Raw genomic sequence first — 16,580 nt, forward strand, 5'->3', positions numbered from 1 at the left:
GCTAAAAGCAGCTACATCAGATGACTGATTTTTTTTAAAACCAATGTAGAATTTTAATTTGGAAAATATGTGAACTAATATAGTGGATGTTTTACTTCCATGATTTACAAATATGCATTGGAAAATATTTTGTCATTATTTACAAGTCTCCTCTTTGGTAAATAGTCACCTTCTGAATTACGCTACTATTTTATTGCTTTTGTCTTTTTTTTTTTTGCTCAAATGAATTTTACTTTTTAATGGGTTAGCATATAGCTCAGAGGTAGCCACTCACCTATTACATTTTAGGCCCTGGGTTTGATTTCAAGTCTCAAAAAAAAAATTAAAATCTGGACATGAAAATTCATACTGCATAGATGATTCAAACAGTATAGATTCCATTTTAGCAGTTTCCTGTGACTTGTTTAACATCTTCAGGTCTGAAAGAGAATTTTGAAAGATTAGTTTACTTACATGGTTTATATACAGACTAATTAATATTCAGTTAAATAAGTTCAAGAGTAGTTTTCAATAAAATTCCATAACTACTAGTAATTGTTAAATATTTATACACAGGTAAAATTCAGTATAGAGAAATATGTAAATGATAGATGTTCCTTTTCTTTGGCTAAGAGTCAGTGGGTCCAGAATTCGGACTGAATGAACAGCATGCACTCCGCAGGCATCGGAGCCACAGAATGGAGCCTGCCACTGTGATTAACCACCCCCACCTCACTGTCCTCTGGTGTGTAGGGGGCAGGAACTTTCTAGGCAAAATTCTGCATTGACTGCATGCTGGAAAAGATTGTACAATTTAGCAGCACAGATAAAATCCTACCCCATCAAATGTAAGAGTTTTTAGTAAGGGTGTGGGGCTGTCTCCCCAATCGGAGAACAAGTGTAGGGTTTGCAGAATTTCTGAAGTCCTGTGTGAAAGCCCCAGCCAAGAGCAAGCATGCCGGAGCCATTCCCGGGGGTGGACAGGTCCCAGCAGAGGATGTAAGGAGTTGGCAGGGGAAGGAATGAGCCAGGCATGATGGTCGGGGGAATCTTTCAGCCTGACTCAATAGCAGCCAGGGTGCTTTTTTATTTATACAAAATTTAGTAAGCAGGAATAGATTTATATTGTTTCAAAACATAGATCATATCATTTTTGTTTTTGGACATGTGTTTCACTTTTTCTTGTTCATCTTTTAGTCATCATTGTAGATTATGGCAGATTTATCATTTCCAATCATTTTCCCTCAAGTTTTGACATCATTGATAAACTGAGTTATCATTTTTACTCATTAACCCAGAACCCAATTTTTAAGAATCTAGAGGCACATGACAGCCTGTTCTCAGGCTGGTAGCTTTGGTTGCTTCAAGGATGCTAGACCAAAACAAAATCTTCAAGCCAGCCCGGGCATATTGTCATGTCCCAAGCAGGATATTATTAACTCTTTTTTTTTTTTGGTTTTTTGAGACAGGGTTTCTCTGTGTAGCTTTGCGCCTTTCCTGGAACTTACTTGGTAGCCCAGGCTGGCCTCGAACTCACAGAGATCCGCCTGCCTCTGCCTCCCGAGTGCTGGGATTAAAGGCGTGTGCCACCACCACCCGGCTGCCCCCTTATTAACTCTTAAATGTCAGAGTGCCCACGAAAAATCCCCAGGCCAAAGCTGCTGCAGTTATTATTCAAATTCTGACATGATAACCAGCTAATCTGACTATGTTGCTATACATGTCACATAATTGCCTGAGTGATTAGTGGGAAGAGGTTTGCAATCTGATCTGCAGCCAACTCCTCTAGCCCATTGAATTAGTTAACCTTTTTAAGTTTACTTTGTTTTGAATATCTCATCCTGAGTAAGACAGAAGTTTAAAAAATGTCTCATAGCCTCTTAAAGAGACCTCTGGCTTCTTTATCTGTCACAACCTCCAAAGCATGAGGAAGACCTTCAAGTCGATAAGAATATCTCCCTAAAAGTGGGAGGGGTAGCATGTTCAGGACTTTCCTGGGGAAGCAATTAGAAGCAATACTCCTGGGAGAAAGGCATAAATGATTCATAAGGAATTTTCCATCAGTCCAATATCCCCAACTTGTACAAATATTAAAAGTGCTCCAAGTATGCAACAGGTAAAGATAAAAATCAAAGGTGGCATGGTGGCCATCACGCAGCTCAGCTCTGCTGGATGTTTGTCAAGCAGCCGGCTGGCCTTATGACTTTTGCCGTTCCCATCAGATAGGGCTGTGCCACAAGCACAAATTGGTGCAAGTATTCTGATTACTCCGTCCTTTATAAAAAGGGCTTTGTAAAACCTAAAAGGTCTTGATAGCTTTTAGATAGCTAGCTGGCCTCAGCCATGTTGCCTTTAGTGACTGTGCGCACCAAGGAAGCAAAATGTTGACCATTAGTTAAACACTCAAGTCGAGGTCTCAGCCTACATCTGGTTGGTTTTTTAACCCACTGGATGCAGAAGCTGGAGCTTGGGAAGTTCAGCCTGCAGAGTGACTACCAGAGCAGCCCTCAAGCCAGTCTACCAGGGAAACCAGGCCTGCCTGTTCCCGCTGACGCCCTATTGCCCTGGACTTAAAAGATGGGGATTTGATGGTGGGAGGGTAGGAGGTTGGGAGTCCACAGTGCCTGGAGGCCCCTGGGTGAACGAGACATGTCTGGTAGTACTTTTGTAGGGAAAGCTGCACGTTTTGCCTCCAGTCAGACATTTTATTTTGATTTTGTCATTTTGAGTTTGGGGGATGGGATCTCCCTATGCTTGTTTCTCCAGTGTTTTGAAGCTACTTGATTTGACTATTCATATACATCATTGATAGGTGACCTAGCTCTGATTTAGCTGGATAAGGAGGGGTAATTTACGGTAAATTGATTGTGAGACAAGTAAACAAAGGTATCTAAATTATTCGATGTCTGTGTGGGACAGCAGTTGAAGGGCGGGGTCGGGGAGGGTGAATGAGAAGAAAGTAGAATGTTGTATGTGTATAACAGTGCCATAATGGGGCCAGTGAGATGACTCGGGGTGCAAGCACTTGCCACCAAGCCTGATGACCTGAGTTGGATTCCTAGTAGACACATGATAGAAGAGAGGCCGCTTCTACATGTTGTCTGTCCTCTGATCCCCACATACTTGCCATGGCACATGTGTAATCACATACATGCATGTGCACACACACACACACACACTAGACATAAAGATGAAATAAAAATGCCACAATGAAACCCATTTTTTATGCTAACATAAAAAACATTCATTGAAATCATGTATATATTCAGAACACCATGTCATAACATGCCTAAGTATTTTATAAAGTCATCTCTCTTCATGTATGTCACATGGGCATACACACAGTCTAAGATCTGAAGCAGCACATATTTGCTCCTCAATAATAAAATTCCTTAGAAAGGGAATGCTTTCATGGTAGAGGCTGAATGTCATCCTCCAAGCTGTTCATGGGATGTGTTAAGAGACAGGGTTTCTTTGTGTAGCTCTGGCTGTCCTGGATCTTGCTCTATAGACCAGGCTGGCCTTGAACTCATGAGTGCTGGGATTAAAGGTGTGCACCGCCATGCCAGGCTGCATCTGTCTTCTTTAAATGATCAAACACATATATTATCTCACACAGGAGTCCCAGCCTCTCATTATGATTTGTGTTGTGGCTATAAACTGACTTACGGAGTAAGGCTGGAAAACACTTTAATAAAATCGGATTTTCAGGTGATCATTCCCACCTGGAATATGTACCTTCGAAGGCATGACGGCCATGTTTTAGTTGTAAAACAGCACATGGAAGCATCTCTCACTAGTCCCGAAGAGTTTTCATGTAACACATTGACACTAACTCACATAGTGGTGAAAGAAGTCAAGATACACCAAGGCCATGTCTTAACCCAGGCCTTACCGTTTGTTCTTTGATAGAATTCTCGATTCCAGCTTGAACCATTAGGTCATCAACGTTTTTCTGTAAGTCCTCGATGCGACTTCCCATTTCTTCCAGTACAATGTCAAGGAGAATGGCACACATGGTCCGGTTAGCCCGACTCATGGAAGGTTCCTGCTTTCACCGGCTCTTGCTCGGCACAGGTCCCTGGGCACGTGTGGCAGAGCAGCCTTCAGTGAGGAAGTCAGGCTGTCCACAGTCAGCGTCATTACGCTTCCCTCAGCTTTTCTCAGCACATGGTATTTTACCTCCAGCTGTGGACTACGTTCGAAAACAGCCCCCACCCTGGCTTGTTCATCGGCTTGAGGACTCGAGTTTGGTAAGCTTTAGCCAAACTCTGAGTGTAACTGTGATGGGAATTAGTTCTTTTTAAAACCAACGTCTTGGTGGTTTATTTTTTAAAAAGTCCTTAGTGTGTGTGCATGACTGGTGTGTGTGTGTGTGTGTGTGTGTATGTGTGTGTGTGTGTGTGTGTGTGTGTGTAAATGACACGGGTTTGAAGGTCAGGGGACAACTTTCTGGAGGTAGTTCTGTCTTTTCAGGATGGATCCCATGTATGGCACTAAGGCTTGGCAGCAAGCGCTCTTCCAGGCTGAGTCATTTCAATGGTCCACTTCACTTGATTTATTATTTAAGATTTATTTATTTATAAGTGTTTTGTATTTATGTATAAGTGTTTTGCCTAAATGTATGTATGTTCACCACAGACATGCCTGGTGCCTGAGGAGACCTGAAACTGGAGTTACAGATGGCTGAGTGCCACTGTGTGGGTGCTGGGGACCGAACCTGGGCCCTCTGCAAGAGCAGTACATGCTCTTAATGGATGAGCTGTCCCTTTATCTCCTTAATATGATTTTTTAAAGTGAATTTAATCATGTAAAAAAAAAACACCTTAGATTGGGCAAGTCTTAGGGCAGATGTTACCCTAGACTTACACAAACTGTAAACATTTTTATTTTATTTTTAAATTTTATAAAGCAACTATATTCCAATAAGCTCACAAGTAGAACCATCACAGAACCAGTTTAAGCAAGTCACTCAGACACTTGCCAAGTCCCAACTGGCCATTCTAAATATACAGAGGTTCACCGACATGTGGAGTTGGGACTGAACATTCAATTCTAGCTGATTTCATTCTTCTGAGTCAAAACACTGACTGGCTTGTTCCAATCAAATGGAAGGCATGTCCTAGGAATGTCTCCTTGCCAGAGACCATCCACACCGCTCTCTCGGATTCCCCATTGCTGCGGAGTCTGCGCTACAGACCAGGCTGGCTCAGTTAGGTTTGCCAAGCAGTCCCTCAGCCAGAGCTGGGCCTCTGCTCTCTGAGCTCTGTACTGGCCATTCAAATGCCCTGCGTCGCCAGCCAGTCAGGAAGCAGCCTGCGACAAGCGAATAATATTTAATGCACCCCGATGCCACACAGAAGCACAAATGTAAACTCTGGGAAGCTGTGTGTAAACAATCAGACACCACTATCAGAGACCACCCAAAGGCTTCACAGTGTTTAGTAAGACCAGGAAAGGATATTTCTGAGGTTTAACGTCGTAGTCAGGGTTCGGAAGTGGTCTTCAAGCTCCTGAAGTAGATTTTCTGCCTGAAAATGAACCTTAGGTAACTGAATAAGGTTTTTTTTTTTTTTGAGACAGGGTTTCTCAGTGTAGATTTTGGTGCCTGTCCTGGATCTTACTCAGTAGACCAGGCTGGCCTCCAATTCACAGAGATCCGCCTGGCTCTGCCTCCTGAGTGCACCACCACCGCCCAGCTGAATAAGGTATTTATTATTAGTGTAGGACATTGTAAATATCATGGAGTACCTAAACATACATGCCCATTGATTTTTGTTTTGTTTTTTGGTTGTGTTGTTTGAGACAGAGCCTCCCTATATATTCCTGGCTGGGCTGGAACTCTATGGACCCAGCTGGTCTCCAGTGTTCAGTGATTTCCTTCTGCCTGACAGTGTTGGGAATGTAAGTTATTCCCCACGGTGCAGGGCGCTTTTTTTTTGTTTTGTTTTTTGAGCCCGGGTCTGTTTATGTACCTCAGGCTGGCCTGGAACTCAGATCCTCCTGCCTCAGCTCTCCAACATTGGGATTACAGCCATCATGAGCACTATGATGGAAAAGATCTAAAGCATGAGAGCGGAGGTCTAAGTTGTCTCACTATAGATGTTAACACAGGAATCATTCAGTCCAGGGTGAATCAAAGGCCGGTGGTCACTTTGTGCTTTGGCCGTTTAATAGTGGTGACAGCCAGGTTTTCGGTTTGTTTGATGCTTTGATCCCTGTCCCAACACCTTTGGTTGCCCATCCTACCAACGGAACTGCAGGTCCTGGACCCTGGGCCCTGCGCTCTTTTGTGTAGGTTGGTTCCCTATGGCAGGTGGCCTTTCAGAAGAATGTAGATGAAGTGGACTCCAGCAGATTTTTCTTTGAAATGGGACGAACGTAAGGACCTGTCATGGAGACAGACTTGCCTTGGCAGTGGCCAGAGAAGACACCAGAGGGGGAAGGAATGGGGCGGGGCTTGTGCTTGAGGCGGAGCTTTTAGGAGGGAAAGGAGGGGTAGGTGGGATCTGGGAAGTGGGGGCGGGACCTGGAGGAAGGGAAAAGGACTCTGATGGCTAGGGACGTAGGACAGGACTGAAGTGGGGGAGGGGAGAGGCTGAGTACCGTATGGGACAAGGATCCGGGGTCTGTAGGAACAAGTTTCATCCCTGGCTGCCCAGCGTCCGCCATCTACCTCTTTGGCTCACGACTTCGGTTCCCCAGACCCCTTATGGCTATGGCCTCGATCCCTTCCAGTACCCTAAAGTCGGCGACCTCAGTCCACAGAGCACTAGGGCACGCGTCACTCACCGCATTCTGCAGTACGTCCCCGCAAGGAACTTCCGGCGCCCGGGCGTCCATCTGCACTGGCGAAGCAGTCTGGGGTCCTGGGTCTTGGGTAGACCCAGCGGGTGTCACGCTTTGGGCTGAGCACTGGCAAACCCGGAGAGAGCGAGCGCGGGGGCAGGTGCGGACCGGACCGGCAGCCGGCCAATCCGGCTTTGCTGCGTGTTCTCATCCTTCAGAGGAGGTGACCTGGGAGGAACTCTGTCGGTACTTATTTATTCTTGTTACTGTGGCACAGTAAACACGACAGGATGGTGAGCACCCTAGCCACTTCCGAATGCACAGTGCAATGCATTAAGTGCACCTACTCTGCCCCTCCATCTCCAGACCTTCTGGCCTCACACTCAGTACCCATCAAACAGCAAGTGACCCTCCCCTCTTTGCTGGCTTCTGTCTAGGTACAAACTTTCATATGATGTGCTGCCTCTTACTGGGTACCACACAGCTGCCAGCGGCCGATGGCACACCTCACTGAACAACTGAATCTGTTGCTGCAAATCTGTCATTTCTGAAGATCTAAAGATGTCAGCTTCAGAGCTGAATGGCTTCCACTGATGCTCAAGTCTGATTTCACTGTGGGTCTGGAAACAAGATCTCAGGACCCCTGTTCTTTTTTAGGTCTGAGTTGTGATCACCTTGTGGATGACTTCCCAGGGCCATGCTTTTTTATCAGTTGCCTGTGTTGTTTTCACGTTTGCACTCCTTGGGCTGAAGGTCGGAAGGATGAGCAGATTGTGTCTATTTAGGCCACCTCAATACTCGAGAGCCTAGCGCAGAGATAACACACGGATGCTGGGGTGCTGTGTATGTTTGAACCGATGGGGGCAGTGCAGGGTGGCTGAAGTGATGGTTCACTGGTTAAGGGCACTTGCAGCTTTTCCCGGGACTAGGGTTTGGTTCCAAGAACACCACGTGGCTGCTCAACGGGTTGTAACTCCAGTTCCAGGAGATCTAGTGCCCTCTCCTGGCCGTCGCAGGCATTGCATGTACATGGTGTGCTTACAGACATGAAAACAACTCTACACATAAAAGTAAATAAAACTTTGAAACTTAAACAGAACGTGGCCTTACAGGCAAAGGCAGCCAACACCATTGATCACCATCAGCACCCACGATGAGTCCTGCTCCACACCCATGCGGATACCAGGGGGAATGTAGACTCGGGCAGCCCCTTTGGAAAATACAGGGAAACAGGGTTCACCACGTAACTACATTCCACTCCTGGGTGTGTGCAAGACACAGCAGCCCACACCCACACAGAAACATGCACACCTTTTAGAGCAGGACTCACTCCTCACAAGCATCAAGGGGGAAATAACCTGATGGGCAAGCAGATGAGGTGTGTGCACACATGAATACCATTCCACAACCAAAGGAGTGTAAGGCTGGTACATACAACATGAATGAACTTCAAAAACAAAGGTCCTCTATTCAACCACTCCATTATAAGAAACATCAGTAACTGACTGAGAATGTCACAGAGACAGTGCCTTACTGGTTGCTACAGTGTGAGGAGGGGGAGGGGGAGAAGCTGCCTCATAGGTAAGGGGTTCCTTCTTGAGGGACACATTTCCTGACATTAGATGGCAGTAATGGCTACACAATTTGTGTATATACTAAAAACCATTGGGTTACTTATTTGGGTGAATTTCATAGTATGTGAATTACATATCAATGAATGTGTGTTTACATGGTAAATTTTAAAAATATAGACAGTTTGCCTTTTGGGTCTGTGGTGGTTTGAATAAGAATGGCCCCCATAGGCTCATGTATTTGAACGCTTACCCATCAAAGAGTGGAACTCTTTAAAAGAATTAGAAGGATTAGGAGGTGTGGCCTTATTGGAGGAAGTATGTCACTGGGATGTGGGCTTTGAGCTTTCAAAAGCCCATGTCAAGCCCAGTTTCCCTCCCTCCCCCCACAAGTTCCCCCCAATCCCCCCCCCCACCAGCAGATCAGGAAGTAGCTCTCGGCTATTTCTCCAGGGCATGTGCGCCACCACGCTCCCACCATGATGATAATGATTAACTCTCTGAAACTGTAAGCAAGCCCCCAATTAAATGCTTCCTTTTTTATAAGAGTTGCCTTGGCCATGGTGTCTCTTCATAGTATTAGAACAGCGACTAAGACAATGTCCTTTTAAGTCTTTGTCTAATTTTCTTTCCCTGAAAGGGACTGAGACAGAAGCTGCCGTGACTAGTACAGACTGAACTCTAAGAGTAATGTGGTCGTCCGAAAGAAAATGGCCCCCAAAAGGCATGGCCCTATTAGGAGGTGTGGTCTTGTTGGGGTGGGTGTGGTCTTGTTGGAAGAAGTGTGTCGCTGTGGAGGCAGGCTTTGAGGTCTCATACATGCTCAAGCCATGTCCAGTGAGACAGACCATTTTCTGTTGCCTTTGGGTCAAGATGTAAGACCCAAAGACTCAGCTCCTCTTCCAGCACCATAGCTGTCTGCATGCTGCCTTGCTTCCTGCCATGATGATAATGGACTAAGCCTCTGAACCGTAAACGAGCCTCCTCAATTAAGTATTTTCCTTTATAAAAGAGGCCGTGGTTATGGTGTCGCTTTACAGCAAGAGAAACCCTAAGACAAGTAGGGAGGGGTGTGAGCTGGCCCTGCATGGCTCCAGTCAGTCTAAGCAGCGTGAGTCAGCCTGTGTAGCAGCAGCAGCAGCAGCAGCAGCAGCAGCAGCAGGAGCAGCAGCAGGAGCAGCAGCAGCAGCAGCAGGAGCAGCAGCTGACTTCTCTTTGCAGACAGCTGTAAGGAGATCTGGGGACCTAGAGTCTAACGCAGGATGTTCTCAGAAGTGCACTGGAGATTCAAAGCTCAGGACTCACTAGAGCTACTTTAAGGAGGAAAAGGAAATATTTCTGGAGAGATAAGACCAAGGCTTTGTTTGGCAGGGCGGGCTTCACCTGGCTGGCCTGGCTTCAGTCTGTCACAGCCCAGAACAAATGGTCTTCCAGTTACCTTAAAGACATGAGGCTGTTTCACAATGGTGTCCTCACTCCCCTGGGCCTTTTGAGTTCATACAATAGTGTTTCTGACATCCTCTGCCAGCATAGCCAGCCTCAGGCAGGCCATTGGTTAACTGGTGGACACCATGGAGCCAGATTCAGTTCAATCCAAGCCGTAACAGAGCCTCGTTATGGCTCAAGCTAATGGATGCACACATCCTCCACACATTTAGCTTTTCACATTGCAGATGACATAAGAATAGCAATCAGCAAGCAGGGCCTGGACCACAGAAGCCTAGGATGATATGCAGACTAGCAGAGGTTATTCCCCACCAGCGAGGTCTCTCAGGAGGCTCCCATGTCTGACCTAGCCTCACTGGATATTTCGGCTCTGTTTCCAGACTAACCCAGAGCAGAGCCAAGTGGCATCTAGATAAAGTATAGTCCAGTAGGTTATGAAAGCAAAGACCTCCAGGCCCCTCTAGAGACTTGGAGGTCAGGTAGACAAAAAGCCTGTTCCAGGGGTTCTCTTGGAGAAAACTTGGGCACACCCCTTAGGAAACCTGACAGGCTCCCCAAGAGAGGAGTGAGAGCACCCTTGTGGTGTGTGTGGGGGGGTATTCATGATCCCTCTCTAATATGAAAGTGGGACATACAGGAGGCACAAGCAGAGAGAACTATGGGACCATGAAATATTTCAGAGGAACATTCCAGAAGTGGATCCATTGCAGAGAGTGGCAATGTCCTTGATGTGGTTGGGATGGAATAGAGACAGTTCTTGGGGTCAAGATCAAGACACGGGGTTAAAGCAATGCATCTTGATGGTGTTGTTTTTGCTCTTTTGGGGGCCCACCTTTCAGTTCCCAAATAAATCACATGTGGAGGCTTATACTTAATTATAAATGCCTGGCCTTAGCGTGGCTTGTTTCTAGCCAGCTTTCCTTAACTTAAACTATCCCATCTATCTTTTGCCTTTGGGCTTTTATCTTTCTCTATTTCTGTGTACCTTTCATTCTTTCTTACTCCGTGGCTTGCTGTGTAGCTGTGCGGCTGGCCCCTCACGCCCTCCTCCTTTTCTGGCTACTTCTTCCTTCTACCTCTTCCAGATTTCTCCTTCTATTAATTCTCTCTGCCTGCCAGCCCCACCTATTCTTTCTCCTACCTAGCTATTGGCCATTCAGTTTTTTATTAGACCACCAAGTGTTTTAGACAGGCACAGTAACACAGCTATACAGAGTTAAACAAATGTAACATAAATGAAAGTAACACACGTTAAAATAATATTCTCCAACATCTCGGTGCAACTCTCAACCTCCTTTCTCCCATCACTGAGGAGCCACATGCAGAGCCCTGCTTGTGAGCACAGAGAGGAGCCTCCTTGTGTTGGGCCAGGACAGAAGCCGGACCCACGCTGCTGGGCCTTACAGGTGGAGAGGAGGCTCTACCAGCCAGCTCCTCACTGCCATTGCATCTTCACTTCTGCCTCTCCCCACAGATCATGGATGCTGCGCTTCTTTTTCTCGCCCATCTCTCCACCACATACTTGCTCATCATAGTGGCGCCCACCTGGCGTGGCGCTGCTCTGGTCTTTCTGCCTGGCGCCACTCGCCATTACTAAAAATCTTGCTTTTCTACTTGCTTGGTTTAAGACAAATGCAACTGGAAAACTGCACCAGTGGAGAAGGGAGGGCGTGAGAGGCCGAATTAGAGGCACCCACTACTTACCTGCTCTGTGAGACAGAGCTGAGGATCCTCCGAAAGGGGTCATGTCCAGAGGGGTCTCACATTCTTCTGCCCGACAGTCACCCACCCGGTAAGAACAAGGAAGAGTGAAACAGCTTCTGCTGCACCATCAACACCGAGTCCTCCCCATACTCCTCCCTGCTACCCTGCTGTCGCGCCCCCCCCCCCCCCCCCCCCCCCCCCCCCCCCCCGTCACGGAGATCCTGCGGTTCTCAGGAAAATAGGCTTAAGACTCAAGTTCCTATTCACGCAATGGAAGATGCAGACCACTGCACAGAAGAATGTGGAACCAACTCTCAATTAGAAAATGTATTTTATCTGGATAGGTGAGTGCTTCATGGCAAGCCAAGGCCGGGGGAAGCTGGGGGAGGGGTGCCTGCTGGCACATCCAGCTGTTATCCGGCCCTCTGGCCCTCAGCAATGAAGGGTTCTGGTTCTAGGGCCTGGTAATAGGCTAGCAGCTGCCTGTGGGCAACTGGATGTTCATTCACACCCATGTATAGCTACCCTGTTGCTGGCATGTTTAGGGGACTCTCATGCAACCTTAAAAATGGTTTTTGTTGTTGTTGTTGTTAATTCTTTAAGCATTTTATACAATATAATTTGATCACTTCATTCTCCTCCCCAACTCCTACCAGATCCTCTCCCACCTCCCTACCCACCCAGTTTCAGATTCTCTCTCTCTCCAATGAAAGGAAAGAAGGGAGGGAGGGGAGGAGGGAGAGAAGAAGGGAAGAGAGAGGGGGAGGGAGGAAGAACTTAGGAAGCCCGGTTCATGGAATGTGGTCAACATGCCGAGGTCACCCCGCTGAAGGAAGCTGACTTTCCCTCACCCCGCCGCCGCCGTCAGGTGGCAAGACCTCCTTGGCAAGGGGTGGGACGTTGTGTCCACTCCCGCTCTCTCTTCTGGGATTTTGTCTGGCTTGGGTTTGTAAGGTCCCGTGCATGCTGTCGTGGTCTCTCTGGGTTTGTCTGCGCATCTGCCCTCCAGTACCTGGAAAACACGGTTTCCTGAAGTCATTCACCACATCTAGCCCTCACTATCTTCCCACGCCTTTCTCCACACACATCCCTGAGCCTTGAGGGGAGGGGAAGGATGTGGACAACGAATGCATTTGGGGCTGAACATTCCAAATCCCCTTCTTTTCATGTTGACCAGTTGTTGAGTTTCTGTGTAAATTGGCATCTACTGCTAGAAGTTTCTCTAATGAGTATTGAGAAATGTGCCAGCCTATGGTTAGAGCAATATGTTATTAGGAATCATTTTATACTGTGTTCTTTTAGCACAATGTTCCATCTGTGCTCAAGTTCTCAGCATTCCTAATGCTGTGACTCTTGAATATAGTTTCCCATGTTGTAGTGACCCCAACCATAAATTTTTCATTGCTACTTCATAACTGTAAACTTGCTACTGTTATGAATTGTAATATAAATATCTGTATTTTCCCAGGCTCTTAGGCGACCCCTGTGAAAGGGTCAGTCAACTGCTAAAGGGGTCACAATCACAGATTCAGAACCACAGTAAATTCTCCTAGAATCCATGACCTATCTAGTGTCAGGTTCTTGGCCTCATTAACAGTGTTAGGTATGAGTTCCATCCATGGAGTCGGCTGTAAATCCAATCAAAACGTCGTTGGCTACTGACTGTCAACACATTATTATGAAAATATCTCTTACATTCTAAAAGATCGGAACTTTTGCAGGACCTCACAGACAAGTTAATAAAAATGAAATTTAAGCTGGGTGTGGTGGCGGGTGCCTTTAATCTCAGCACTTAGGAGGCAGAGGCAGGTGGATCTCTGGTACTTGGAGGCCAGCTTGGTCTAGATAGTGACCTTGAGGTCCATTAAAGATTTAAGACTGCTAGTCTACTGTGTACTCAGCCAGTTTAACCTGCTGTCTTAATTAGGGCTTCTATTGCTGTGAAGAGACAACCTGACCACAGCAACTCTTATAAAGGAAAACATTTAATATGGGCTGTCATCCAGTTCAGAGGGTTAGTCTGTAGATGAATTTCTAAAGGTCTTAATAAATAAAAACCATGGAGCCAAATATAGGGGTGAAAGCCTTAGAGAGATCAGGGAAATAGGGAAGGCCACAGCTAACCTCACCTCACCAACTCCGCAGCTTCCAAATGCGAGTTACTTCCTGTCTACCCACACACATATGCCTTGCTGTTCTGCCCTCTGATTTGCTCTCTGTTGTTATATCATTTCCTCTTCCTACACAGCTCTGTCACTTCCTGTCTGTCTGTACAGACCTCCAGACCTCCATGGTTAACTAGTTTTGGAATTTAAGGATTGTGCCACCACACCTGGCTCTGTTTCCAGTGTGGCCTTGAACACAGAGATCCTGCCTGCCAAGTGATAGGATTAAAGGCGTGTGCTAACATTGCATGACTTCTGTGTTTACTTATAATGGCTGTTCCCTTTCCTCTGATCTCCAGGCAAGCTTTATTTATTAAAGCACAAATAAAATATCACCACATTTCAGCACAAATAAAACATCATATTAGTCCGTTATCATCATGGCAGGAAGCATGTTGGCATACAGGCAGACATGGTGCTGGAGAGGTAGCTGAGTGTTCTACATCTGGATTTGCAGGCAGCAGGAAGAGACTGTGACACACTGACCAGACTTGAGCTTCTGAAACTTCAAAGCCCATCCTCTAGTGACTCACTTCCTCCAACAAGGCCTCACCTACTCCAACAAGGCCACACCCCCTAACAGTGCCACTCCCTATGAGCCTATGGAGGCCATTTTATTTAAACCACCACATTTGTCTTTAAGAGGACACTGTAACAACCAACCTCACTTGACTTGGATTTCTCGTGTAATCATGTAATCTAAGCTAAAAAATAGCTTTAATCTTTTTTGTTTCTTTGCTTTGTTTTTCAAGACAGGGTCTCATTATGTACCTCTGGGTATCCTGGATCTTACTATCTAGACCACGCTGGCCTCAAAGTCATAGAGATCTACCTGCCGCTGCCTCTTAAAGGCGTGTGCCACCACACCCAGCTTTAATTTTAAATTACATCCTTCATGTCCTTCACCCAGAATAACGTATGTGTGTATATACATGTGTTATAGTAATAAATGCCGAAAACAGTAATAAGTTGAAAGCAACCTAATACAATAAATATCCATAAATGCTGGAAACAGCATACAGATTATTATCTGGGTCAGTTGAGTCAGTAGTAAAACCCCATTAAAGACTCTGATAAGTGGGCTGGAGAGATGACTCATTGGTTAGGAGCACTGATTGTTCTTCCAGAGGACTCTGGTTCAATTCCCAGCATCTACATGGTGGCTCATAACTGTCTGTAACTTCCAGTTTCAAGGGGATTCCAGTATTTTTGTCCGGACTCCTCAGGTACTGCACAGGCATGATTCATAGACATACACACAGGCAAATTCTTTTTTAATTTTACGCAGATGCACACATAAAATAAAAATAGGTAAAACTAAAAAATATTTCTGTGAAGGATCTCTCCTTCTTTTTCCATATAATTCTTTCTGTGCATTAGAAACAGAGCAAAAGCCCTTTGTTACCAAGAGACACAGAGACACAGACGAGAGATTCACAAGCCAGCATTCATGCTGGCACAGTCAGATTCTTGTAACAGCAGACAGGAGAGAGATGGAAGACATGGGGAGAGAAGGAGAGAATTCAAATCCGGGCTTGCTCCTGGGTCAAACTACTCCAAAGGGGAAGTGCTCTGATGTCTTCCCTAATGCAAGAGTGCAGGGATCTCACTGGCCCCAGCGTGGCAAACACTGCACACAGGTTTTGCCCATTTACACTTTTCCTTTCCCTTGCTAAAAATGTTACATGCCTAAAGCTAGCCCCTGGGGTCTAGTCCCTTATTTGGCCACTGACTGGTTCCTGAGACAAAACACCAGGGTCCAACAACCAAAATTCACCATTTGGCTAATACATCCAATCAGGACTTACCAACTCACCCCAGCACAGACGCCTCTTCAGCTCCACCCGCCTCGCCCTCCATGGTGCTGAGAATTTGGTGTCTGGGTTTGTCCGGTACTGATTCCGAGGGGCCAACCTCCCTTTCGAACATGGATGAATTCTGAGTACTCTACCGTTCACATCACTGTTGCACTAGTGTGCACGTCTGGCTTTGCACGTCCTTATTGCAGCTTGCAGGGCGCATAGCACTAGGAACACCAGCCAGTAGGGATGAAGCTTCCACCGGCCACATTTCTTCATGTCCTATGACACAACTATGTCGTATCTGACTATCAAGTTCTGGGGGTAACCAATAGTATTGGCAACAGCCTGCAATGTTTGGGGTGGGAGGAGGTCTATGGGACCACACTGGCCGACAAACTCAAAAGGATAAATTTCTGGTAGAGTTTAATTTGGTACTGTGTAATGTCTAGCTGGGATATTGAACCCCCATTATAGGGTAATTCCACTTAAACTTTTATAGATGTATTTACTTCAGGAAGCTTCTATACTCTAGTAGGTTTCTACATGGCTTTTCAAAAGGCCTTTTGTTATTTTTGCTTTTTTCTCTTTTGGGGAGCCCGCCACCCAGCTCCCAAATAAATCACACATGGAGGTTTATTCTTACTTATAAATGCCTATCCTTAGCTTGCCTTATTTCTTGCTAGTTTTCCTCAACTTTAAATTATCCCACCTACCTTTTGCCTCTGGGCTTTTCCCATTCTCTTACTTCTGTAAATCTTACTTTTACTCCATGGCTTGCTGTGTAGCTGGGTGGCTGGCCCCTGGAGTCCTCCTCCTTCTCTCGCTACTTCTTTTCCTTTTCCCCAGATTTCTCCTTCTATATATTCTCTCTGCCTGGCAGCCCCACCTATCCTCTCTCCTGCCTTGCTATTGGCTATTCAGTTCTTTATGAGGCCATCAGGTGTTTTAGACAGGCACAGTAACACAGCTTCACAGAGTTTGACAAATGCAACATAAACAAAAGTAAGACACCTTAAAATAATGTTCCCCAACAGCCTTTAGTTTAGTTATCCCTCCCCATGTTTCCTTCTCTATCTTGCCCTCCCATCCTCTCCTACTACTCTTTCTGTATTATTGAAATTATC

General features: G+C 46.0%; 1 protein-coding gene across 1 annotated transcript; it reads right to left on the minus strand.

The window, feature by feature from the left end:
• Nucleotides 1–204: 204 nt before the first annotated feature.
• On the minus strand, nucleotides 205–6,988 carry Hsbp1l1 (heat shock factor binding protein 1 like 1). The gene is made up of 4 exons (XM_028871999.2): nucleotides 6,772–6,988; nucleotides 5,444–5,510; nucleotides 3,875–3,969; nucleotides 205–419 (listed from the first exon to the last, which is right to left on the minus strand). Exons 1-4 carry the CDS (start codon nucleotides 6,820–6,822, stop codon nucleotides 414–416), a joined length of 219 nt encoding a protein of 72 aa, XP_028727832.1. The 5' UTR covers nucleotides 6,823–6,988; the 3' UTR covers nucleotides 205–413.
• Between the last annotated feature and the right edge of the window lie 9,592 nt (nucleotides 6,989–16,580).

This window comes from Peromyscus leucopus, chromosome 19 (assembly GCF_004664715.2).
Source record: "Peromyscus leucopus breed LL Stock chromosome 19, UCI_PerLeu_2.1, whole genome shotgun sequence".
NCBI classification, from domain to species: Eukaryota; Metazoa; Chordata; class Mammalia; order Rodentia; family Cricetidae; genus Peromyscus; species Peromyscus leucopus.